This window comes from Manis pentadactyla, chromosome 7, assembly GCF_030020395.1.
Source record: "Manis pentadactyla isolate mManPen7 chromosome 7, mManPen7.hap1, whole genome shotgun sequence".
Classification (NCBI taxonomy): Eukaryota; Metazoa; Chordata; class Mammalia; order Pholidota; family Manidae; genus Manis; species Manis pentadactyla.
The window spans coordinates 21,561,891-21,587,414 of NC_080025.1; the positions used below are offsets into that span (position 1 = coordinate 21,561,891).

General features: G+C 36.8%; 1 protein-coding gene across 12 annotated transcripts in view; it reads left to right on the forward strand.

Moving 5' to 3' along the window:
* Positions 1–25,524, forward strand: part of NRG1 (neuregulin 1) — a 200,670-nt gene that overhangs the window by 157,705 nt on the left and 17,441 nt on the right. For 6 of the 12 annotated variants that reach the window (XM_057505173.1, XM_057505170.1, XM_036894280.2 and 3 more), the window contains 2 exons: positions 6,957–7,086; positions 19,120–19,178. In XM_057505173.1, the coding sequence (XP_057361156.1) occupies positions 6,957–7,086; positions 19,120–19,178 (189 nt within the window). Of the gene's footprint in view, positions 1–6,956; positions 7,087–18,455; positions 18,524–19,119; positions 19,179–25,524 lie in introns of those variants that run through there. The other 6 variants (XM_057505172.1, XM_057505169.1, XM_036894277.2 and 3 more) reach the window with 3 other exon arrangements.

Sequence of the window (25,524 nt, forward strand, 5' to 3'; positions counted from 1 at the left end):
ATCCTTGATCAGTCCTGTTTTGATTTGTTTTGTTTGGTGCTCAAACTTTTGACTAACTTGGAAAGTGACAGGTTAACATTTTCCACATTGACATGACCTTCTCACAACCAAATTGATACTGCTAGAAAAATGCAGAGTACAGTAAAGAATACATGCCTTCTACATTTAGCGCTATGAGATCTATAAATATATCAAACTCAGCCAGTCAAATGGACTGCTAATATTTGCTTTACAGACTAGACGGATTTTACTCTGCCAGAATAGGTATTGAGGGGAAAACAATCAAGAAACGAAAATTTGAAGAACTTGAAATTTTGTTGACCCCTGGCTATGAAAGTTTTATACTCACACAAAACTGTGACTAGTAGAAAATAAAAGGCAGAACTGTATTTCTGGAGTTGGCTTCTTAGCTAAGAAAATATTATTGATTTTGTAAGGAAGAAAATAAGGCTTTCTTGTAACTCCATCCAGCCACTGATCCATTGCAGGAAGAGAATCTACCTCTTTAGAAAACCTGTGACGTCTTAGAAAGTATTTCTGTCACTGAGCTGTTGCTTTAAGAAGTAGTAGACTGTAATGATTATACTGTGTCATGAGTGAATTGTGCCGTCTGAAAAAAAAATAGCAACTTGAATGTTTGAAAAATAACCTTTCCTGACAATTTTATTTTTCTAAGGATAACGCTATCTAAAGACACCAAATCATTTGCTCAGCAACCGCTGGGAACTTAAAATCTGCTTTCTGTTTAGCTACAAATGAGACCAGTATTACAACAGAAAATTATAATTTTGTTTTATGAGGAGAAACACCCAAAGGTCTTTTCATTCTGCTGAAGAAGGAAGAAATAATACTAGGGTCTGCCCAGGGAGCTTGTAAGACAGAGAGGAATCTAAAAGCAATCTTATTAACCTGCTAAAGCCCCAATATACATTTAAAAAAAACAGAAAGCAAGCATTTCCTAATTCACTTGGGTAACCTTGTGTAGCCTTCCTTTGTACTTCTGTGAATTCTTTGCTAGAGATATTTTATTAAAGACCACAGAACTGTTCTTTTGAGTTGATTTGTATCTTCTTTTTGAATATGGGATGAACTATAAACTATATTAAGATTTTTTTCTAGTCCACCATTATGTGTGTTTAAATGATGCCAGAGCCCAAGTTTGTAACTTAAACCAATTAACCTCCCTTCGCCCTTGGTGTCACCTTGTTTTTTGGACAAACTCGCCTCCTCTGTGAACCTCTAAGTACCGCCACGTTTTTAGCTAAGTCCTCAGTCCATCAACTGAGATGCCCCGATTGTCTTTCAGAAAGTTCCGGTTCATTATGGTTTCATGATGGTTCTCTGGCTTCCCCTTCTTGTTTCCTTAGCAAAGTTGGGTAGAGGAGAGGCCCAGAAGATGGTAGGCTACTTTAAATCACAATATTTGCTCTGGGAACCTCCAAGTTAGTACCAGTTTCTTTTTATCTCCTCCTGTCACTTTTTTTTTTTTTCTTTTCAAATACCTATTTGCTATTCAGCAAAGGATTGAATGATGACTCAGAAAAAATGCCAAGCTAGAATGACAATGCTTCAGTAGGTCTGAGTCAGGCTCTAGACTTTTTCCTTTGGAAAACTAATGACTCTCCCGTCATTCCCTTGTCATCTATAGAAGCTATGTTGGGTAGCGCAGCTATTTCTGCTCATCTTTTGCTCCAGAGCTTCATTTTCAGGAGCCACATAAGCATTTTTTTCCAAGTAAGAGTTCAAAGGCTTCTAGTACATAATCGCAGAGGAGCTATATTCCAAGCGAGAATAATAATTCCAGATTTTTTTTTTAACTGGGAAATCAAAGAAGAAGAAAGCATGCAGATTTCTAAGTACCTAGCCATTGAGGATATCACAGGGAAGGTTTAAAAAGTCTATAATGTTGTAGCAATTGACAGTTTCATATTGGAATAGATAAACTGTTAAAACGTATGTATTTTGTTGAGAAAATTTCATAGTTATTTAGTTTAAATTTCTGCAAGTAAACCTTTAAAATTTTTCCTAAAATCTAGTGGTAAGGATACATTCGCTCAGGGAAGACAGGATCTAATGACTGCTCTTTGGGGTAAACACTGTACACTCTGTGCTAATTCCTGCTAATTGTCAAAGAAGAATAGAGTGGCTTCTTATCAGCAATTTGCATTTGTGTAATGGCCCTGGTCTGTCGGGGCTGTCTGCTTCACCGATAAGGAAAACACCACTTAAAGCAAGCAAGAAAGCAAGCCATCCTTTCCAGCATTATTTTCTTTTTAGCCTGCCTTGAGCAGAAAAGGCCTAGAATTCCACAGGAAATATTGTGTGATTCCGTGGGAAAACATTTAGTATCAAACACAGAACATTTCATTACTCCTTAACTTTTTATTCTGTGAATTTATAAAAGCATTCAACAGTATGTGATTTCCAAAATGTTAATGTTACAGTTTTTATTGTGTCTCAGATACTGTGAATGGTCATACTATTTTTAAATGTTATAATTTTTAAGCTGTTACAATAATGCAAAAGATTGTAAGTACATTTAATTCATGTACCTTGGTAGTTCAGTCAGAAATATTAAAAAGTTGTTGGAATCTTGAACGTTGAAAATAGTCACATATTTAGGGTGTAATTTTTTTTCTCTTTTAACTTGAACTGTTCTTTAATTTAATTTATAGTAAATATAGTGGTTATTAATTATTGCTAGGTGGCTATGATAAAGTTAAAATAGAGTATATCGTTGATCTTTACTTAATGCTTTGCAATCATGCAGTGGTTGCCCCTCCAAATTAGACCAGCTCCATATTTTGTAGAAGAATAATTTACTAAGAAACAACATTTGAGACTAGATGAGATATAATCCCAGAAGTGTTTTTGCTTTTCTTTGTTCCATATTTAGACCATTAGTAATAGTAACAGTATCATATACTTTTGTGCAGTGTTTGCAACTGACAAGAGTATTTTAATCACACTTTGAAACAACTCTGTCATACCTCATTTTTACAGCTGAATTTCCTGAGGCAGGTGAGCAGGACAAGAGTCACACTGCTAGGTGGCAAAATTGAGACTTGGACCTGATTTTTCTCAACTACCTCCAGTGTTCATTTCATTACATTTTATCTCTAAAGGTCTCCTTTTAGGGAGAATTGCTCACAGTTTTGCAGTTCTTGAGCCCAGTGACTCTAGTTCTTACCATTATGTGTTGCAAATACTAAACTGTTACAGAATTGTAGAAGGAAGGAAGAGAGAGAGGGAAGGGAGGCTAGAAAGGAGGAGTCCTTTTGTTCGGTGCAGGACTTCAGGAGTACCTAAACAGTGATCTTGGTCTCCACATCCTCAGCTGAGTCAGAGTACTGTCCAGCCTCCCCAGGGATGGTCACTAGTCTTGACCTATATGCCAAGAGAGAGCAGGTCAAGAGCAAAACACTCCACAGTACATTCTCTGGTTACAAGTTACTGCTTCATTTATACTTTCTTCCTTATAATAGTGTAGTTGTTAACATCGCAAGGAAAGCGTGTTTGGGATAAAGTGTTCACATAAATGGCAACCATGAAAGTAATGGAGTCATATTTTGCAATGTTCCTAATTACTGTTCATTTATCACTGACTAGAAGATGACAAACTTCCAAATACAACGAACTAGTCGCAAGGTGGAGGGAGGCCAGGTTTATGAAGTGCCAGATGAGTGAGGTCCACTTCACTTACTTCCAGGAACAATTATCAGGGTCACGTTTTATATATTGAAACACAGTCTATCTGCAAAACCTTTAACTTCACCTCTCATAAACTCCTGCCACTTCCCCAGAAAGAATGTCATTTCCATAGTTTGGTTTAAGAAAGTGCTTTGTCTGTTTCATTAATTTCTGGCAGAATTACCAAATTAAACTGACTTAGCAATACAGCATGTATAAGCCAAAGAGAAAGGAAGTGCCTGCCGATTTTATAGATCTGCTTAGGACTGACTGTGCACTATGTTGAACTAAGGAGAATGAAAGGACATCTGGCAGAAATCTGAAGGGTGTATGTATCACCCTCCCCATCCCAGGTTCTTCTGACAATTACCGCTCATGCCTGTGTTTGGTTGTTCAGAACAGCTGCCCCGGGTCGGATCACACTATGCCTTGTCTGGGAGTTAATTGCTGCGTTACTATTACATGATCATTTTTGTTCTCTCTGTTGCTAATGATGAAAGTGCTTAACACACGACAGTCCGTGACTGTGGGAGATAGTTGCTACTTCATTTTCTCCAAGAATTATTTTACTATCAGATAATCCCATTCCTAGATTCAGGTAATCTAAGAATTTTTCAGATGAATGCATCATAACTCGGTGCTACAGGATGGCATGAAAGGAATATTCATTTCAGACAGAAATGCTTTTAAAAGACTGAAAAAAGGGACTGTTTTTAGTTTTAACATATACTTAAGCACAAGATCATAAAGTCCAAGGAATGAGTGTGATGTGTCTGTCTCTTGCTTGTTTCTGCCCATCCTCATGGTTAGGTAGCAATGGGGTATCTGCTTGTAGGAACGGAGGTGGGTGTTAGTTTTGTTGTTCTTACAAAAGCTTCAGCATTTGTTCCAAAAGTGTGTCGTTCAGGGTTTGTTGCTCAGTCTGGGTAAGGGGTGATCCTTAGCAACCTGCTAGGGATTCAGAAACCACTGGGTTCTGCCGGGGACTCCACATTTTTTCTGCAGGAATGCCTGGTGACAGCACACTGCAGGTGGCCCATTTGGCACTGTCACCTGGGGTAGCATGGCTACCCTGCCCCATTTGTCATCTCCTTGTAACCTGTCAGCAGTTGAAAATCTGAAGCACAAAACCTTTTACGTTTAAGGCAGACTTCCTCCTGATGTTTTTTAAAAGTAATTGCAACAGATGAAAATATTAATACATAGCACTCAAAGAAATAGTTTCCACAGGAAGATAAATATTATGTTAAAACTATATGTCATGCCATGTATAGACAAGTTGTCTACTCCATGATTTTATAGACCAAATGATTCACATGACATTCTGTTCTTCCTGATAAAGATGTAAATGTACAGCTTAAAAGAGGGGGAAGTCACCTCTCTCCACACTCCCTGATTCCTTGTGTTTAATTTGTAGACCTGTGAAAGAGACCTTGAAATGCATTTTGAAAAGGACTTTTTATTAGAATAATAAAAAAATTGACCCAGTTCTTAATTAACATAATAATGATTCAAGAATAGCATATGTCTTTGAAATCCCCAGATTTCCATTTAATCCAAGCTTTTTGTCTGATGGATAAATACCTTCCCTACTTGCCCAGTAATAGTACCTGCTGTTATTCATTCATTCATTCATGAGTGCCAGTTTTCTGCCAAATCCTTTACCTAGATTATTTATGATCTCCACAAAAGTCCGGTAGGAGTGCCGTTACCCCTGTTTTCTAAATGAGAAAATTGATCATCTGGGTGGGTAAGTGACTTGCTCCAGGAACACAAAGCTAGCAGGAGATGGGATTTGAACCACTTCTGTCTCCAAAGGGCAAGTCATTTGACTGTCCTTTGGTGATACTCCTAAAAGCACACTGAGAGCAGTGAAAAGGTCCAAAAACATGCCTTAGACAAGAGAAAAAGAGGCAAGAAAGGTCTTGTAGTTCAGAAACTAAATGATCAATTGTTGGCTATTTCGACCTGGTAGAGTAAAAATCAAGCAAAGTTGGAGGAGAAACTGGGTTAAAAGTCAAAACAAAATGTGCATTTGTAAAGGAAATGAAGAAGAAAGGCAGAAGAAAGTGGAAAAATAGTCCATGACAGGGCAAATAAAAGTAAACAGGACATGTGAAATTCACAGGCAAGTAATAAAATAGAAATTGATAAGGAAGACAGACAATTAAAAATCACTAAGAATGAGTCAGTAGACAAGAAAAAACTTCAGTCTGAAGATGATTTTTTTTTTCTCCCTGCAAGAGTAAACAGCATCGTCATTGGCTTGACATACCGGTTTTTCACTTTCGCCCCGATCATATCAGCGATGAATAGTATGTAAATTAGACTGTCTTTGGCTGAGACTGAGCACTGTGGTGTTCCCAGTGATGTGAATGGGGAGAAGTTCTGATGCTAAAGGCCCCTGGAGTCTCAAGACTCAGAGCTTTGGCTTCATTTAATTCACCTACCCAATGGTGGAGGCATCCTCAACTTCCTTTCACATAACCTGTTTACATGCAAGCATCATGCTTGTCACGTGAGGATGCTGTACCCCAAAATCAAGACTTGCGTCTGCTCATAATTCAAAATGGGAGAATTTTGTAGTGCATTATTTGACATTTGCAACAATATTAGATGGTCTTTCCATTTCCTCACTAGCATGATGGCAAGCAAACAGACATTCAACAGTGTTCTTCTGTGGGGAATAGTAATTTTGAATAGAAAGACACCTGATCTGAATGTTAATATATATTCAATTAATAATATATAATTTTTCATTAGGAAAAATATGCCACCCTGTATTTTTCTTTGCTATACATTATATCTAAAAAGCATCAAGTCAGTATACATATAAAACATAATTTCCAAAATAAGTAGCTAGTCGACATTAAGAAATTGATATTATTTAGGATTGAGATGCACTGACATAACTTTATATCATTATCTCTGAGCCTTCCTGCAAAATATATTTTATGTAATGACAATAGATCTTCTCTTTTCCAACTTCCTTGGAAGATAAATATTGGTTAGAAAAAATGTTGAGTCCCTTTTTCTACTTAATTAAAATTACATTAATTAGCTGTAATTATCCTTTTTAAATTTTATTATATTTAATTACACCTAGAAAGTACTGAACTTCTTTGCTGTTGTGTATTAAATCTGCAAGTGTAGTGAAGTCGGCTGGACTTTGTATAAACTCTTCCTTCTAAGAGAATTTAAGATGAACGTCTGTGGAGAAGAAGGAAAGAAATGTAAACCTTTCCCCTTCTTTTTCTTCTCTCCAGCTACATCAACATCTACAACTGGAACAAGCCATCTTGTAAAGTGTGCGGAGAAGGAGAAAACTTTCTGTGTGAATGGAGGCGAGTGCTTCATGGTGAAAGACCTTTCAAACCCCTCAAGATACTTGTGCAAGTAAGAAAAGAACCCCTTTGTGTGGCTTCTATCCATAACTGCTTCTCTCAGATGGTTCTGTTCCATGGTGTGTTATTGTTTTTCCAATTCCATTGCATCCTGCTGAATAATGCTGTTTTATTTGTAGAGCATTTTTGAACAGCTCATACCATTTGTCATCTCCTCTGTTACGTTCAGAATTGTTTTTTGCTTTTTTAAGTGTTTTGGGATGTCTGGTTTTGGTTCTTTCGGTCTTCATAGTTATAAGGTTGCTTTCCTCATGGTTTTCCTCATTGTTACCTAGAAGAGATGTGCAAATATCATGGAGGCCTATAATTTTGGATACCTACTTCTCCATCCAATGTATGAATTAAGTGGTGGGATAATGTTCCTTTTTACCCCAGTGATCACATGCAAATAAATAGGACACCTAAAAGAAGCAGAAGGACAGAAGATTCTTTACTGACGCATCTGGTGCTCTTGGCATTTAGCTGATTGTTTCTAACTACTTTTAAAAAATGGAATTTAGGTTGATCTCACTAATGAAGAAAAAGCAAATTGCATGTGTTTGGAAATGCAGTTACTGTGTGTAGCTGCACTGTGTGTAGAAGGCAGAGTGTTCTTTCACACACTGCAGTTAGTTATGGATGTATTGAGAATGGTGCTCTTTCCAATAACCTGAAGGAGTTGATGCGCCATTAAGAAGTTATCACAGTTACTCTTTCTCAACAGGCAGAATAAAACAATGATATCAGTAATTAAATATTTAAACCTTGCGATTAAAATTAGCAGGTCTCACTCAAAAGCACATGTGTAGTGTGCCATGCATTTTACATCTATCCTTGATATTTAGGCTGTATGTGGTCCAAGGACTCATATAATTCAATGTGCTAAAAGTTAATGTTTCACTGGAATGATGAAAAATACACAGCTATTTTGTAGTTGACCAATAGCTGTGTCCCATCATTCTAAAGTAGCCATGCTTATCCTAAATGAAATCAAAACCACACCATCATAAAAATGGTCTCCTGCACCTGAATGTGAGCTTGTAACTGAACTGTTGACAAAAGTCATGTTTGTCAGAGAGACAGTTGTGCTGACAGAAAGAGCAACTGGCAAAATGGAAAAAAAAAATGGCACAAGAAATAATTAACAAGGTCATTTCCCTTTACAGCATATGAATAATATATAAATATTTATGTGTCCATTCTAAGATGACTTTAGTTGTAAGTAATAAAGGGCAACTTAAAAGATGCACATTTTAAAATCCTAACACCAAACAAAAGTGCCATTTTGTAGGAAATGTTTTGCTGTTTCCTCTGCAGTTCTAGACATGGGCTGTCTGTTCCATATCTCATGGGACCTCAAGGCCGTGAACACGGCTCTCAGAACTGCTTTCTTGCCCTCAGAAGCTACTCTTTAAAGAGTAGAAGTGGTTACAAGAGAAGACAAGTTTTGCTGGTTGTACAGCTGATTTTATCAATGCAGAAAGACAGCTTACAAAAGTCAATATAGTCTGTTAGAGTAAAAAAAAGACGAGGAATCACAGGAGTAGAATTCCAATCTCAATTACTAAACATCATTCTCATAGAGCTAGCCAAAGCTATAAGCCAAAATAAAATTAATAGGTAAAGGTGTTTTCAAACATTTTAAAGCAAGATAAAAATGGAAGAGTACATAGAAAATTACTCTTTCAGGTCTGAATTATTTCATATGACTGTCAATGTTTATTGTTTTAAAATGAACCTCAGAGATTTACTTTTTGGATATTCAAATCTGTATACCTCCAGTTGAGAATTAAAACTGGTCAGTTTTTGTCTGGTTCTGTCAACTTGTGAATTCAGCCCAAACGTGTGAAGTAGGATGAAGAAATGTTACAGTTTGCGTGAAGATTTTCTCTGATGAAAATAGAAAATACCAGAGGCTAAGAATTATAATATGCAAGGTACAAGGTTTATTTATTATATTGGGAAATCTTGTTATTCTTTCCTGATTTTAGGCATACATTAGTCTAATTATGTTTTAATATTGCCCTTTGAAAAAAAAGTTTAATTATAGTTCCTGAAATTCTCCTTTTTAAACAGTTGTACTCATATTATCTATGTCTCATATTTTTACTTTTTTAAAAAAGCATTGGAGACCCACTCTATTTTAATTATAACAATGAAACATGATCATTTTTCATCTTAGCCTTTGCCAAGATTTACAAGCTGAGTGAGTACACATGATATTTTCTGCATACCTCCAAGGAGCCAGTGCATTTATTTTCCATATATTAATTTCAGCTATTCCATAGCCCTCCCACGTCCTATACAAAACATGCAATTGCATGAGCACTGTTCATTTGTTCCACTTTGGTATTGTGCCAACAACTGTAATTTTTTTCCACCCACATGGATTTTCATTATATTTTAAGCCCAATCCAGAAAAAAAAAAAAAAACTTGAAGTGAAATATGTGTCATTCCTCTAATAATTATTACAGCAGCAAACCATGAATGGAAACTTTGTTTTCCCCAAGCTAATTGTCTGGGGCATTATGTTTGTCTTCTAATTCTCAGAAAATTGGCTTCATAATTTATGGGGTTTTTTTTTGTAATTATAATCTTTCAGAAAAGTATTAAAGCTTATAATTGGGTCCTGTTAGGAAGAACATCTTTGACATCTATGATTCTGATAACATTTTCCCCCCTTTGGACCATGTTTTTATTGCTAATTCAAAGCAAGCCAGTACCTTGAGGGAGAAATTGGAGTATATTTAACATCCTAAATAACTCGGGCCTTTTGTGTTAAATGAAAGTGTGTTTGTGTTTAATCCCCTGCATTAAAAACATCTATGGCATTAAAAATAATCACTACTCAGAACTGAAACAAAGGCACCTAATATACCATGTCTTACGATAATGTATTATTCACTTGAATAGAGACAGAAAGCATAAAAGTGTTGCACAGGCTCCTCATGGCCCTGCATTAGGACCCAGGTCATGGTTTCCGTGTGACCCATCCGTTTAGAGCAAACATTACTGAAGCATGAGCCACATCATTCAGAATCAGCTGCATCCCTGCCTAAAGACATGACTCAGAAACACCGCACACATGGAAGTTTCCAAGTAGTCTCTCTGGTCACTTAATCCACTGCTGTCTTCTTGGGAGTTGAAGTAGAAGACTTTCCAGCAAATCTGTTCCGTCCCCATTTAGAACAAGGTGTTCCAAATGGATTTACCATGTTAAGCACTTCTCTAAGGGGAGGTTTGCTGATTACTTGGACTTTCCCTGGGGACCGTATGAAAATTTCAGCAATGGTTCTCATCTTCTGCATTTCTCTTCTCTCTATAGTAATTGAGAATTTATCCTGGGTTAAAAATAGTTACAATTCCAGATTACATAAAGATGAGAAAAGAACCATTCCATCTTTCACCCTCTGATGCGCTAGTAGTGATGTGATTTGAAGAACAAGACGATTTGAGCATGACATTGTCCAGATTTTCCTCTTTGCTTTCTCCCCTTGTTCCTAGTGTATCTGTTCTTCTGAACGGTTCTAGTAGAGAACTATTTTGGAAGATGTTGATGTAATTTTTTTTTAATCTATAAATGATTTTATACCAGACTGTATTTATAAACCCATTATGTAAGTCCCATGGACAGATGTGGCTTCCTCATGAGGGATGAGAGTTTTAACCACCAATTTTGGTGAACAGTCTTGAGTCCTTTCTGTTCAACTCTCTGAACTATATCTTTATTTATAACTTAAAGTTAATAAATTCTCCGAAGTTCTTCCCAGGGAGCCCACAAAATTAAATGAATTCATTTCTGCTGAAGTACTTCTAGCTCTTGGGAAGCAAGCTTTGTTTTTCCTTATAATAAAAAAGTAAATGGTCGTATTACGGTCTCTCTGTAGACATTGGAAAAATAGGTATACCTGTCTTAACAGACTGTGTTATCATATTTAATCCCCAATTCTTCATTTTATTTAACTCTAGCAGCTTTTATATGGTTTAGTGAGGCAATCCACTAGTTGTATAATTTTGCATTTGATACATTATTAAATCTCTCTGATCATAATCTTCCTTTTGTGTAAAAATGAAAAACAAGACTTGGGAAGGTGGTGGGCAATACTGTCAAACAAGAACTTATGATATTATATAATTAATTTTCATGAAATCATGTAGTATATTTGAGAGCCTATATCATGTGGTACATTATTGTAGGAAACAGTTATGAAAAACATGTAACTGTAGGAGGTAAAGCCTCACAAATATGGTATGATAAATAAAACTCAATAAATGAAATATTAAGATTTGTTTATAGAAAAACTATATCTATGCCAGACATTTCTGAAAACACAGAGACCATATAAGACGTGGTCTTTGGTCCCTGGAAACAGTCTCTTTAGGAAAATTAAGTAGCTAAAATAGTAAGTCAATTAAGAGATTATATCCCAAGTGGTACAATGCTGATTATTACAGTAATGAGACTTTAATGAAGGAAAAGAAAAAACTGGAGTAAGTTGGAGAAGACTTTATAAGCATACCCATCCTGTATGGAGTCTTTCCATAGAGCAGGCAGGTGCTGAGGTCGCAGTCACTGTGTCTGTGAGACATAGTGACAGACAGATCAAGGCAACAGCTCCATTTGGGGAAGTAAAACAAACAAAAAACTAAGTTCGATGTTAGAGTTTCTGAGCTCTTAAGACCAGGCAGAGGACAGTGGGCACTGTGATAGGTAATAGGGAGTAGTCCCTTCTGGAGCAAGGGAATGACACCATAAACATAGCAGATGTTTAAGGAAGAGGGACTCCCATACAGGCTTGAGAAATCTGGGGACTAGATCAGATGGGGAGAGAAAGTCAAAGACACTAGTTAAGGTTACAGTTATAAAATCCTGGCATACTGGTGATGATATTCATAGCACTTGTTGGTAGCTGCATTAACATAATTGAGAGGATGATGGTTCAAGTTCATGGCTGTGTCCTGTGGCCTCTCGTCATGGCTATAGAACAAGATATTTGGAATGAATAAAAGGGATATATATCGGGCTGGAACCTCCAGTCCATAGGAACAGGCTGGACTCTAGCTGGCCTCTAACCCAGCTCTGGGCGAGTGCATCCTTCTGAATGGGTACGACACTTGCCTGTAGCATTTCTTTGTTCCTAAACGCTGAAACAGTCAACAGGTATGGAAGCCTTTGTGAGAGAGGGTGGATGCAACTTAGATCCTGTGGCTTATATCTAGATAACCTCCTCTGCAGAGGACCATGTTTTCTATTTTGTCTGTGTCCCCCATGTATCCAGAATCCTGCTATGTGCCTACTAGGTATTTATGAATTTAGTTTGACTTTCACTCACTAAGATAGGTTGAAGGAAATCCCTTTGTTCTTATAGAAACCAATTTAGGTACATTTTGGCCTAAAATCAGGTACACTAAGTGTTTGTAATAGCTTGCTTTCTTTTTTTCTTCTAAAATCATGTATTTATGCCTCTATGAGACAGGCTAGTGCTCAGTATGAAGTGGTGAATAAGCCATGCTGGTGTCCGCTCTCATGGAGTCCTAGGTTATTACAAGTAGCAAACATATTTCAAGTAATTAAATTAATTGTAAGTATGCTGAGTACTATGAAGGATATTTAGGGAGCTAAGGGAATGTATAATAGGGATCCCAACTAGTCAGAGGCAGAGATGCAATGGGAAAAAAAAATACATACAGCCTTCACCTTGAGGAGCAGATGGTCTATTTAAAATAAATGCATAATTTAAAATATTTATATTGAATGATTTAAGTAAAAAAGTGAATATTTAGATGTTTTATCATAAAATAAAGGCTGGTGGAATAGATAGAACTGTAAAGTTCTGAATCTCTAAGCCAGGAAGGACATCTGCCAGAGAGGAAGAACAAACCACAGATCAGTCAATATGTCGTTGTGTCGCAGTGGCATGGAGATGTATGAGATGTGGATTGATCCCATACCCAATTAAATTGTTTGACCCCACACTTACAGATGCATCATGCAAAATGAACAGTGGCAAGGATTTTAGTCTGCACATGAGCATATCAGAACAAGCTGTACAAACAGAGTTTGGGAAGGGCACCAAGGGTCAAACGAGGACAGGTTAATTCATAAACACTGCCACCCTCATTACTAGGATTGTATGTCTTAGACGTTGAAAAACAACACTGGAGAGCCAGGACAACTGAGATTTGTTTTCCTCAGTATTCACCCATGACTCCAGTGTGGCCACTCTGTGGGTACTATTATCTCATGAATTAAGAACTAGTTCCCAGATCCTAATAAAGAAGAAAAGGGATGATACATACTAGCGGAACAGTGATGGGGAGGTATAGGGTTAGATCTGAAGGAAATGGTATTGAAATTCTTTATGTTTAATATTTCCTTTAATAATGTTGAAGAGGGCCTTCCCTTGAGGAAAGAAATGTCTTCTGCAGATGATGCCGTAAAGAATCCTAAAACACAAATTAGAAAAGCATACACAGACCTCAAGAAATTTCACTTGAAGATAGATAACAGAGTGAGGTTCATCTCAGAAAAATGCAGACTAATGATAACAATACATTTGGGGAAAAGTAATCTACAGCACAGATACTCAGCCAGTAAGTAGATGAGTTCTAGCCAGAATGCAGAGCAGGCGAAGGGATGAGGAAAGTTAGTGTGTGCAGTGATGACTTAGGTATGAGGAAATATCATATGTAGACCTTGTTTCTCCCTTGTCCTGCCTGGTCAAGGGAAGGCCTGATGAAAATCAATGACACTAAGAAATAAAAGAAGAGAAAGGATATCTGAGGATGGCTTATAAATCAACCATAAACTTATAAAACCATTTATAGGTTCATAAAATAAGCAAACCCTAAATAACCAGAAATTTCTTGGAGGTTTGAAGATACCTTTGAATGTGTCTAATATATCACCAAAAAATGGGAACTAATTTATTCAAATAGAATATAAAAAACATATCAACCACTAAATTGATTCTCAAATTACATAAATTTATGATTGATTATGTATCAGGATAGTCATCTAGTCATCATGTATGAAGGTTATTATTAAGAAGTTTTTACTTTACTGATGCTGTGTGTAGAGAGTCTTAGTTACATATACTGCTTTATGGAATCCTAGGCTAACTGGTATTTCAGTAACAGGATTTAACTTTGAGATAATGGACTTATTGTTACAGTCTTTTCCAGATTCCAAACACAATGTTAAAGGTTTCTGTTTAGGGAATGGAGTCTGTGAGGAGCGTATTAGGAGCGCCTATAAAAAATTATTTCGGTGGCTACAGAGGAGATTCTGTCATAAGCTGTACAAGTAAAAGCCTTAAGTTCAGTATTGATCTGTTCTTGGCAAATAGTTGGCTGTAGGAACATCTCTTTGATACGGTTCTTTTTTGGTCACTGCAGTCTGATCCTATCTTTGGCTTGACTTAAACAACATTTTATGAGAGCCCTTTATGAGCCAGGCACTGTGCTAAACATTAGAGATACAAAATGATCAAAATATGGTCACTGTCCTTACAAACAGATAATCACAGCACAGACAGGTTCAGGCTAGGAAAGCCATCAGGGCAGGGAACAATGTGAGAGCCAAAGAGGGAGTCCTCGCCCAGGGCGGGGACATGGGGAGATGGGGAGGCAGAGGTCAGGAAGGAGGTTTGTTGGAGGAAGTGATGACTAAATTCAGACAAAACTGTCTGAATTTGCATCTCATTAGATCAAGGATTGTCGTGTTAACAGCAGTCAAATAAAAGTATTTCCAACTTCTAATCTGGTATGTGAAACAAATGGTATATATATATTTTAAGCTATAAGGTGGGCTTTATTATTCAAGGAGATTCATTTAAGAAATAAAATTCTTGGAATTCCTCAATCTCATGTTAAAGCACATTGTTCAAAATCAGATTAAATTTGCCATACTCTTACCTTTGTGGAGAGTGATAGATTGGATGATTAACGTGCAGTGCTAATATAGAAATGTGTCATAAGCCAATCTCCCTATTCTTTCAGAAGTAAGTCCATGGAATTTAATCAGAACTTGTAGATGAAACGAGTCTGTATTTGCATATGCTTTCTCTGTGCAGCCGATACTGTCTGCAGGTTGCTTGTGCAGAAACTGTTTCTGCTTCCTTTCATTTGATTTGGCAACAACTCTAGATGTCCACAAAAGCTGCGTAATGATGGTTGTCACTGAACACTTGAGTTGCTTAGGGAAAGTTATTTGCAATTTGTTTTACTTCCATGATTGTCTTAAAAATCCATTCTATCAGAAATGTTTTTTAAGAGTCTCTGAGTCTTCCCTGATTGGTAATGAATTCAGAAGAAATGATGTCAGGGCTTTTGCACAGTGATTCCATGTGTTAGGGGAGCATCACTTCCCCGACCTTTACAGTAAAAGAAAACTTTGGTAATCACTTAGTTAAAACCCTTCATTTTATCACAGAGGAAAACCAAGACCCAATGAAGCTATATGGGCTGTACTCACATCCAAGCAGCAAAATACCACAATGCTAGAATAGAGGGTCCTTGGCATCTTAAACTTTAATGTACGTGCAGATCTCTTGGCCATCTTGTTAAAATGCAGATTCTCATTCAGTACTTCTGGCCCGGGGCCTGAGAGTCTGCATTTCTGCTAACAATATTCCAGGAGATACTGGTACTATTGGTCCATGGACCACACTTGAAATAATAAAATTTATCTGAATAAAGATAAGCATTAGGTAAAGGATAGTTCTGGGTCAGATATAGCTGATTTGGATTGACACCTCAGAGATACAGTATCACTGCACTGATCTATGTCATCCTACGATAAAACTGTTCTCCCATAATGCTAGTTCCTAGGAAACAGCATTTTAAAAGTTCATACTAATTAGAAAATTGATTGTGTTTAAGATTTTTTTTATCCCCTTCACCTAGTTGTCCTGTGCCCTGCAATTTCAAAACTGGCATCTAAGGTGCCTAATGACAATTTTCTAATAAATATATGCCGTCTCTTAAGGTACTCATGGTTCCTCAGCTATTTGTTAATTTCATGACCCTTAAATAAGTGCATTTCTTGCCTCCAATGATTCCCTCTCTGTCTCTCTCCCCTCCCCCTCTCCCTCCCCCCCCCCACACACACGGTATTCACATTTCTTACACCATGTGTTCTTTGTATGAAACAAATGGATTATTGTGTAATTAATATGAGAATTCTAATTTTTATCAAGAATGCAAAACAGGTAAGATGAAATGGTCATTATAGAATGTATCTTTAATTCTGGAATTACCTGCTTAATTATAAGGTTATGTCTATATGGATCTAGAGTCCTAGCTCAGAAACAAATACACAAATTAGAAATCCCATATGCCCCAGAAATTATGATGTCAAATAAATTCTATGGAAAACAGGTTTCCATATATTTTCTGTAGGTATCTGTGAAGATGTTCTTACTGAAGCATGTAGAATGCCTTCTTTATGAGACATGACCCAGCCTGACAGGTTATAGTTCTTAGTTTTGCATTTCTGTAGTTAGCTTTTCCTCTAGTCACTGAAGCAAAAATATTCTAACCAAAATAACCAGATCATTTATATAAATGTGTTTTGAAGAGCCCAAAAGGGCTATATTAATACATGATGTTTGTTGTTGAGCTTATTGATATTATTGTTAATCATTATAATTATACTTTAAGTTTACACAAGTACTCAAGGGACTAAAAATCTAGAACAGCTAATATTTTATCTTGCAGGCCATTCTTCATGAAATAGGAGAATTAGATATACCAAACTACTTGGTAACATTTTTTGGCATTGAATTTGGCTTTAAGGGAAATGAAAGAAAAAAACCACCCTCATATGAGTTAAAATGAATAGTTTTATTCATATCTCTTTGATACCAAAAAGATACCATTTATTGTTATTTACTCTGGAGAAGAAAGGGTTGTATGTAAATCACAAGGTACGTGCTATCAGAGCTACATTATATTAGGTGCTTTGTATGATGGTTATTGTATAGGTGAACTATTAATAGTAATCATGGCTATGGGTATTGAACATCTGTATGTATACGTGCTTCCTAGAACCTTTCAATGGCCCTTTTTATTAGAGCATGACAATAGGTAAAATGAATCCAGTCTGAAATGCTTTAGCTCCTGGAGTAGCAGCAACAAAAAGAACAATTATAAAGGACTTTCGTATTCAGGCACAGCCCCATCACATGACCTGAAGAGCAATATTATATCAAGATTCCAGAATTTTGATAAGTAAATGTATGTGTGTGAGTAAAATGCAAAATTTCACACAATTTCAAAATACAGTTGACTTTTGTACAACATAGGTTTGAGCTGCACAAGTCCACTGATACGTAGATTTTTTTCAATAAATGCATTGAAAAATCTTATGGAGATTTGTGACAATTTGAAAAAATTTTTTCTTTAACTTACTTTATTGTAAGAATGCATATATAATACATATACAAAAATATGTTATCGGTAAGGTTGCTTGTCAACAGTAGACTATTAGTAAACTCTTTTGGGGAGTCAAAAGTTACATGTGGATTTTCGACTGCACAGGGGGTTGGTGCCCCTAATGCCCACATTGTCCAAGGGTCAACTGTAGTTTTGCCTTAAATGCAAAATGACATCTATTAAGTACTACTGTAGAATAACTGTTAATGTTTTTAAATATATGTCTTTGATTTGGCCTAATTGGAAGGAGTGAAATTTGTACTGGTAAACAGCTGCCTCTTTCTGTCTTTTGACATGAAAAATGAGACCTAATTTGCAGTATTTAAAAAGAAAAGGGAATGTATTTTTCTTGTCAGTTATCACTAGAGTATGAAAGTGCTGACTTCTTTTGTAGTTTGATGATTTAACTTATAAGTTACAAAAATACCTAATGAGATAAGTACAAAATAAGTGTATATAAGAGAAAAGGCTCAGGATCATTTAAATGATAAAAGATTGTAGATGGAACCGTGCATGTGCTTCGCAAAAGCAGTGTTTTAACATAGTAAGAGTCAATGAACAAGGGCAGGGTTTTAACATAGTAAAAGTCAGGGATCAATGGTAAGGTTTTAACAAGTAAGAGTCAGTGGCCACTGGCAAATGAGGAAATACCAAAAGGAAAACGACTTAGCTGCCCAGGCCTTGCCACCCCTATTCTACTTTCCAACACTATAGTTAACTTTCAGTTAACTGATCTTATGAAGACCGAAGCAAACGTTGACAAAAACACATACCCCACAGTGTTCATGGGACATGGTTCTCTGAATGTTTTCTTTACCTTTTCTTTGTGTTGTTCAGTCACCAGGTCATTTGTAGGAATCTCCATATTCCATAGGAGGAAAATTGGCAGTCTGAAAGTTCAGTGTCTTTAGCATTCTATTGCTTATCACATTTTTGCCCTCTAGGTGCCAACCTGGATTCACTGGAGCGAGATGTACTGAGAATGTGCCCATGAAAGTCCAAAACCAAGAAAGTATGTTAAAATAATCTGAAATTTGCTTCCTCCCCCAAACTGCAGCAACAATTACTGCCACTTGGTGCTGTTACAGTTCAGTTGCAACTGATTCCTTTTGTCCTAATAATGGTTTAACCACTCGGGGCATAAACCCATTCCATGTGACCTTGTTTAACTGTCTCCCAACGTGGGCCCCAAAATGTCATAAATTCCAAAGAATGAGGGCCAGGATGGCCGGTGACGCCGGCAGCCATGGCAGACAAGCCAACCAAAAACATTTCCTTCCAACATGTTTGACCAGAGCAATCAGATATAAAATGGAGATGAACAACCATCAGGCTTCATTTTAAGTGGCCCCCTTTGAAAGGAAGCAGCCACTTAAAATGCTGGCATCTTTCTGACATAGAAACCCTGGGACTCGGTTTTGTCTCAGTTTTGAGCCCTTTGGGGGAACTGCCAGAGTCTGAAAGCTGTGATTAGGACAAAGATTCAGTTCCTGAGGTGAACTCACCAAGTCCAGTCAAATGACACTGAAGGAGCTTCTTTCTAGCATATATTCACCTCTTCTCTTTTTCTCTGTTTTTTCTACCATTGTTTTTTGTTTCTTCTCTCAGGTGCCCCAATGAGTTTACTGGTGATCGCTGCCAAAACTACGTAATGGCCAGCTTCTACAGTACGTCCACTCCCTTTCTGTCTCTGCCTGAATAGGAGCATGCGCAGTCGGTGCCGCTTTCTTGCCGCGTCTCCCCTCAGGTTGCACCTAGAGCTAGATGTGTTTTACCAGGTCTAACACTGACTGCCTCTGCCTGTCGCATGAGAACATTAACAAAAGCGATTGTATTACTTCCTCTGTTCGTGCCTAGTTAGCCCTGAGATACTGATAGGTGTGTGAGGCTCCGGATGTTACTTGAAATCAATATTGAATAATGTGATACAAAACAGAGTCAATATCACACAGTGCGATGAAAATAAAGGCCTTTAAAAGTCTCACTTTTTTTGATAAAATAAAAATCATTCCACTGAGCAGTCCACCTTCTTTATAAAATGGCAACAGCCTTCTGAAGAGGATGTTGCTAAGTTGTAACCAATATGCACTTGAAGCGATGGTAAGTTCATTTGGGTTCCCAGTGTGTTATTTATAACAAATAAACATAATAAAAAGAGTTCAGATGTTTCTCTTCATTAACAGCTTGCATTTAGGTAATAAAAAAGCACTGAGTAGGAAAATTAAAAACAAACATTTCACAGCAAATGAGATATCCTGGCTTTCTGTTTGTGTTGCTTAGGAAACAAGTGTTTCAGGACTAGTTTAAATGATCATTTATTTATGTTAGCATTTCTTAATGCTACTTCCAATGATAATTTTAGGGGAGAATAGTTGTTATTTTAAATATTTATTACTTACTTTTGAAATCTAACAGTTCACCTCGAGATATGTATTTTTAACTGCAGAACTGGGAAATGTTGATGGATTTCTGTGGCTTCATGAAGTTTTGAACAGTTACTCCTAAAAGACCCAATTCACGTTGTATGTAATTGCATGGATATCTAAACTATGTATTTGCCCTTCTAATGTGAAATGGGACTGTAGCTTTTAATTCTGGAGCTTTCAAAGCATTGTATTTAAAACAGATTCCATATAGTTATGCATTGAGATCAAAGGTTAAATTTTTTTCTGTAAGGGATTGGAGAATAAATACTTTAGGGGCTGCAGCTGATTCCATCATTGTCACAAACAGTCAACTTTGCCATTTCGAAAGCAGCCATAGACAATATATAACTAATAAGCGTGGCTGTGCGCTATTAAAACTTTGTTTACAAAATCAGGCAGTTAGTGGGCTGGATTTGTATACCTCTGCTTTAGATGGTCAGTTGTTCACCCCGAAAAGTATTTCACAAAGCCTATTGCAGGGAAAATTCATGTATCACAAGAAACAGTGATGTGATCTGGTCACTTGGGGGTCTTGAAAGAGCAAGAGATTTACCTTTATTCATATGCATGCAAAGAATAAGGTCCTGGTCCTTATATTAACAGGAAGAATAAATGTCATGGAAAAATAAATTCCATATGCATTATGGGAAGATTAGATCCATAATATTCAATCATTTATTTAGTGAGGTTGCTACATATCAAAGATTATGTTATAGGCCATTTCCTGTTGTTAAAAAAAAAATGGTAAATTGGCATTGCTAAATTTTCAGACAATCTGCCCTTTATTCACAAATCTTTGAACAGTATGCATTTAGGGGGCAGGATTTTTCTCTCCATAGCTATAGATTAATTTTTTAAATCTAGATAAAATGGAAAGTAAAAATAGAAGGAAAGTAATAGAATTTTACTTAATATATATTTAAAGCCATTCCTTTTCAAAATGTGTTTGTATTCAAATAACAGATTTAGCAAATCCATGCAACTATATAAATACAATAAAACTATTTTAGAGTTCAATGAAAATTCTGAACGTTTGCATTGTATTTAAATTTTTGGTGTTATATAGAGCTTTGTTGTGCACTGAACATGTTAGGGCACTGTGTAGGCAATGCATTTTTTAAAAATTGAAGATAATTTCCCAAAGTCCTAGTGTAGTTAGGTCTGACTATAGTAAACAGAGAGAATGTTCTCAACTTCTCTTTTAGACCATTGTCTCTTTTGTAAGGTGTTATTTAAAAATAGCCACTATGTATTTAATCAGACTGTGATTCCTTAAGTAAATTCCTCAGTAAGCTTTCCGGCGCACTTTTGGAAGACAGCCAGGAAAGCAGCATTCATATTTAACCTGATTTAACCAAGATTGATAGGAAGCACATTTATGAACCAAACCTATAATAAATGCATCCCTGCAGCTTCATGTCTGTAAAAGCAAGAGCTTCCAGTCAGAAAATGCTTTCCAAAGTTGTCTTATCCAGAGTTAATAGCCTAACCTCTATGTCTTAAATTCTTAATTTTTATTTCTGCAACCCCCCACTCAATGGAAGGCAGGAAAATTAATTTTTGCTGCTGTAAGAACTTTATGGTCAAGTAGCAATGAAGTCTGCACAAAGGATAAAAGTATGTTGCCACAGTGATAATGTTTAAAATTTAATTATTTGTTTCCATAAAGTCTGAAACGCATAATACAAATTTTAAAAGAAAAGATATTCCCTGGCTTCAAAAAAAACCATTTTTCAACTTAAAAAGCCACATTGTCAGTTGAAGAATTACATTCTGAAAGAATGTATAGCTTTTTAAATGCTTATAAACACATAACTTACATCATTAGGATTTAATATAATTTTTTTGGCCAGAGGGTCCTATGAGGCATTTATTGACATATAAAAACTCATTTAAAATATGAAAGAAAGGACCAAATGTATATTTTATAATGTGTCTTTCTTGAAGGCAGCCATTTTGCCTGGATAAAATATTTATAATACTTTCTAGGAATATAATGTCAAAGTTAGTCAGCTTCAAATTTGAACTATCTTGACAGATAATTCCTTCTTGAAAGGATTTTGTGTGTGTGTGTGTGTGTGTGTGTGTTATGTTGTGTGTTTAGGCAATTCATAATCAATTTATATAATTTATGGAGAGAAGAAAAGCACTTACAGTTTCAATAGTTAGTGCCAGTATGGATAAAGTATGTTGTATATAAACTCACATTTAGTAGGAAATAATTATAGAATAGCCCAATTATAGAGTATTTTAAGAGTATAATTTTAGAACTTTTAAGCATCTTCTAACAATGTATAAACTTATCAGATATCCTTCTGAAAAGTAGTTTTGAATGATAGGTTACCAGTGCATAAATTGTGTTGATTTCTAAATGCTTTACAAACCTGTTGAAGTTATTTATTTATCAAACATATACTGTCTTGCTGACAGTAGAATAAAGGCACAAAATTATCATAAATTCCAAGTGAATGTTAGTGAGATTTTACTGTGTGTGTGTTTGTGAGTACTCTCCTGGCAACTCGGGAGTAAGGAGAAAGTCTCCTATTACATTTCAGAGGGCTCAGTGACAATATGGATTGGTATATTGGAAAGAAAGTATCTGCATTTCTAAAGGTAAGTCAAAAATTAAAAGTCAGACACTAAATTGGCCCCATTTAGAACTGGCATTGACAGACCTCCTTTCAGAATCTCAGAGGTGCAGAAAGTCAAGACTACACATGCCTTTGAGATTATTTGCATAAGGAGGCCCAAGATACTAGAGTAAGTTCGTGGAAGTCTTCAAATTTTAACTGAAACCATAATTGTATATATGTATAATTGTGCTAAAAGAAAGTTGTTTTATTGTTCTTTTCTCTAACGCAATTGAAAATTTAACCTCCAAGTTAATCGGTTTTCTGCAATTACAAGATCCTAAAGCAAAGGATTAGTGACTCAATAGTTAATAGTTTCTGAAGACTCTTAGATTTAAATTAATGTTTTGTATTGCTTACTGCACAGCAGGAAATCACATGTAGAAAAGGAGACTAAATTGTTTACAGTAACCTTTGTGTTTTTGAATTATTAATTTAATTGGAAAAATGTAGTGGCTAGGCAGAAGTTCAATAGGAAGCATATGATACATAATGAGCCTAAGCCAACATTAGATTAAATAAAACAGATAGAAAGTAATAACATCTTCATAAAAAGAGAAGCATTTTGTGTATTCTGCTCTTCTTGACTCACAATGAAAGAAATATAACCACCAATAGTAAAAATAAATCACAGCAGTAGTTGCTCCAGGTCTACAATGACTGACGCATGTTTTCTTGTTAGGGCTTATGGCCAAGAAATTCCAATTTTAAATACTAATTTCCCTTTGAATTATTTGAAATTGGAGCTGCCTGCTATGAATGACTTCCCATGAAATGAAATCATAGTTAGGCTCACAGACTTACCTATAAAACTGTAAATGCAGTAATATGTATGCATGGGCATGCTACTAATTTTATTGAAGACTTAACCAAGCTTTCTATGCAACTAATATAGATCATTAGCAGTGTTCACGTAGGCATGGAATAATGATTCTCTGGAAAGAGTTTCTGTAGATATCTCTTGATTTTAACCCTTAAATTATTACTGACTGGTAGAGGGAAAAGGTGGAAGACAGAGGGAGTTTGAGGGAGAAAAACTAGTCATATCCTCAAGGAAATGTGTAAGGAAATTAATTGTCACTTCCTTGGAATATGAATTTTTGTACCCTGATATCCCCAAGTTTATATGAAGGAAGCAAATGGGGTGGGGGTGAGGGGACTGTCATTTTGTCACATTGAGAGTTGCACAGAGACAAGAGAAATTCATTTGGATTTGAATATATTGCTGTTTTGCTGTGAACACTGTGCAACCAAATTAGCCCTAAATCCTCTGGCTTTTAATTTATGAAAAACTTATTTGCCTGTGCCCGAGTCCCAAGGCAGAAGTGCCTCTGTCTACTACATATAAGTGCCTCTTCATTACTGTTACTCAATGTACTATTTGATTTTTATTTTAATCTGGGAAGCTTCATTTCCTTAAGAGGCAGCAAATTCTTAAAGTCTACGCTATTGGAGATAACCCAGGAGCTTTCAGAGTTTTCCTGGCCATGAAATTAGTCAAAAGTAAACATGCAGGGAGTGGCCCACGGTAAATCTCCAAGTGTGTCTGTTCTCTCAGCTGTTGAACCCTTCTGCTGTTGGCCACCATATTTCATGGCTCCTTTGTCCCACAGGGTCCCCCTGGGAGGCACATGTTAGTAGCATAAGCATTTTGTCAATGAGAAATTAAATTAACCAAAGTCACGGAACAGGTACATGGCAGAGGCAGGACCAGAAACCAGGACGACCCCAGCACACTTACCTCCTGTTTTCCCTTCTCAGGAGGAGGTGCCTTGTCCATACCCAAACTGATGTTTTTAGGGGAGAAATACCCCTCCGCCGCATGTTTTCAGGCTTACGAGATGCCCTGTCCTGTTTTGGGTATCTTCCTAGTGAACAAGGAAGGGAAGAAATGGAGGCCTCCGAACCTGTTTTCATCCTGCCCCACCGTCCCACCTGCCTCTCCACCCCACACGAGCGAATAAGGAAGTCAGTCCTCAAGGGTCCCACTCCGTGAGACGTACTTAACAATTTTGGTTTCAAGAATGGAAAGTGTTGTTTCTAGAGGTTTCTCTTTCTTGGCCCCATTTTCCCCATTTCCTCACTTGAACTTGGGTGGGTTCTGCTAGGCCTGCAATCCTGGTGCCTCTGCAGTCAGACCTGCCAGGACTGTGGGCCCTGTGCTCACACCTTGGAGTCCCCTTCCTTAGGCAGCCAGGCAGGTCATCTGCAAGGCCTGTGCCCTGGGTCTCATCTGGGTATCAGAGCTCTGCACTGTGGGGTAGTCAGCCCACTGCTTCTCTGTTACTTCAAGGAATTAAAACTAACTGAAGATGCCAGGAATTCTATGCAACCCCCTTTTTTATTGTTGTTGTTACAGTTTGTAAAAGGAAGGCTTGGAGAGTTGTCCTCTCCAAGGACAACTTCCAAGGGAAGTATCCTAGGGTTACTAAAAATTGGTCGACTTCTAAAAAGGCTCACGAGCCTTTCCTGTAAGGAGGAAGAAAATCCAGTACCACCTGCCTGTCTCTCCACACAGGACTTACATGAAAAAAACTAGAAACAGATTCCACAGCTCCAATTCCATTTGGCTTTTGGGGCAGAAGCATTTGTTGCTTTCTGCGAATGAAATATGTGCATGGTGGAGAAAGTGCAAGGTTAGAAGAGAAAGAAAGTTTAAAAGAAAAAATAACCAAAGCAACAACAAATATTAGAATACAACTATCCACAAACAATAAAAAAATGTGAAGCCAACGTGGGAAAAGTTTCAGACCAAACGAACTCTCCTCTTGGCTTCTATTCCTGGCTCTGCCACTGTGTGCCTTTGGTTAAAAAAATAATAATAAAATCACTTCCCTAGAACTTTGCTTCTGCCTTTTTAAAAAAGAGAAATAATACCAAATGCCTTTTCTGATTTAAAAATGCAGCGTTCTTATGCCCAAACAATGAGGTAGCGTAGAGGGTAGTTCGGTTGTACA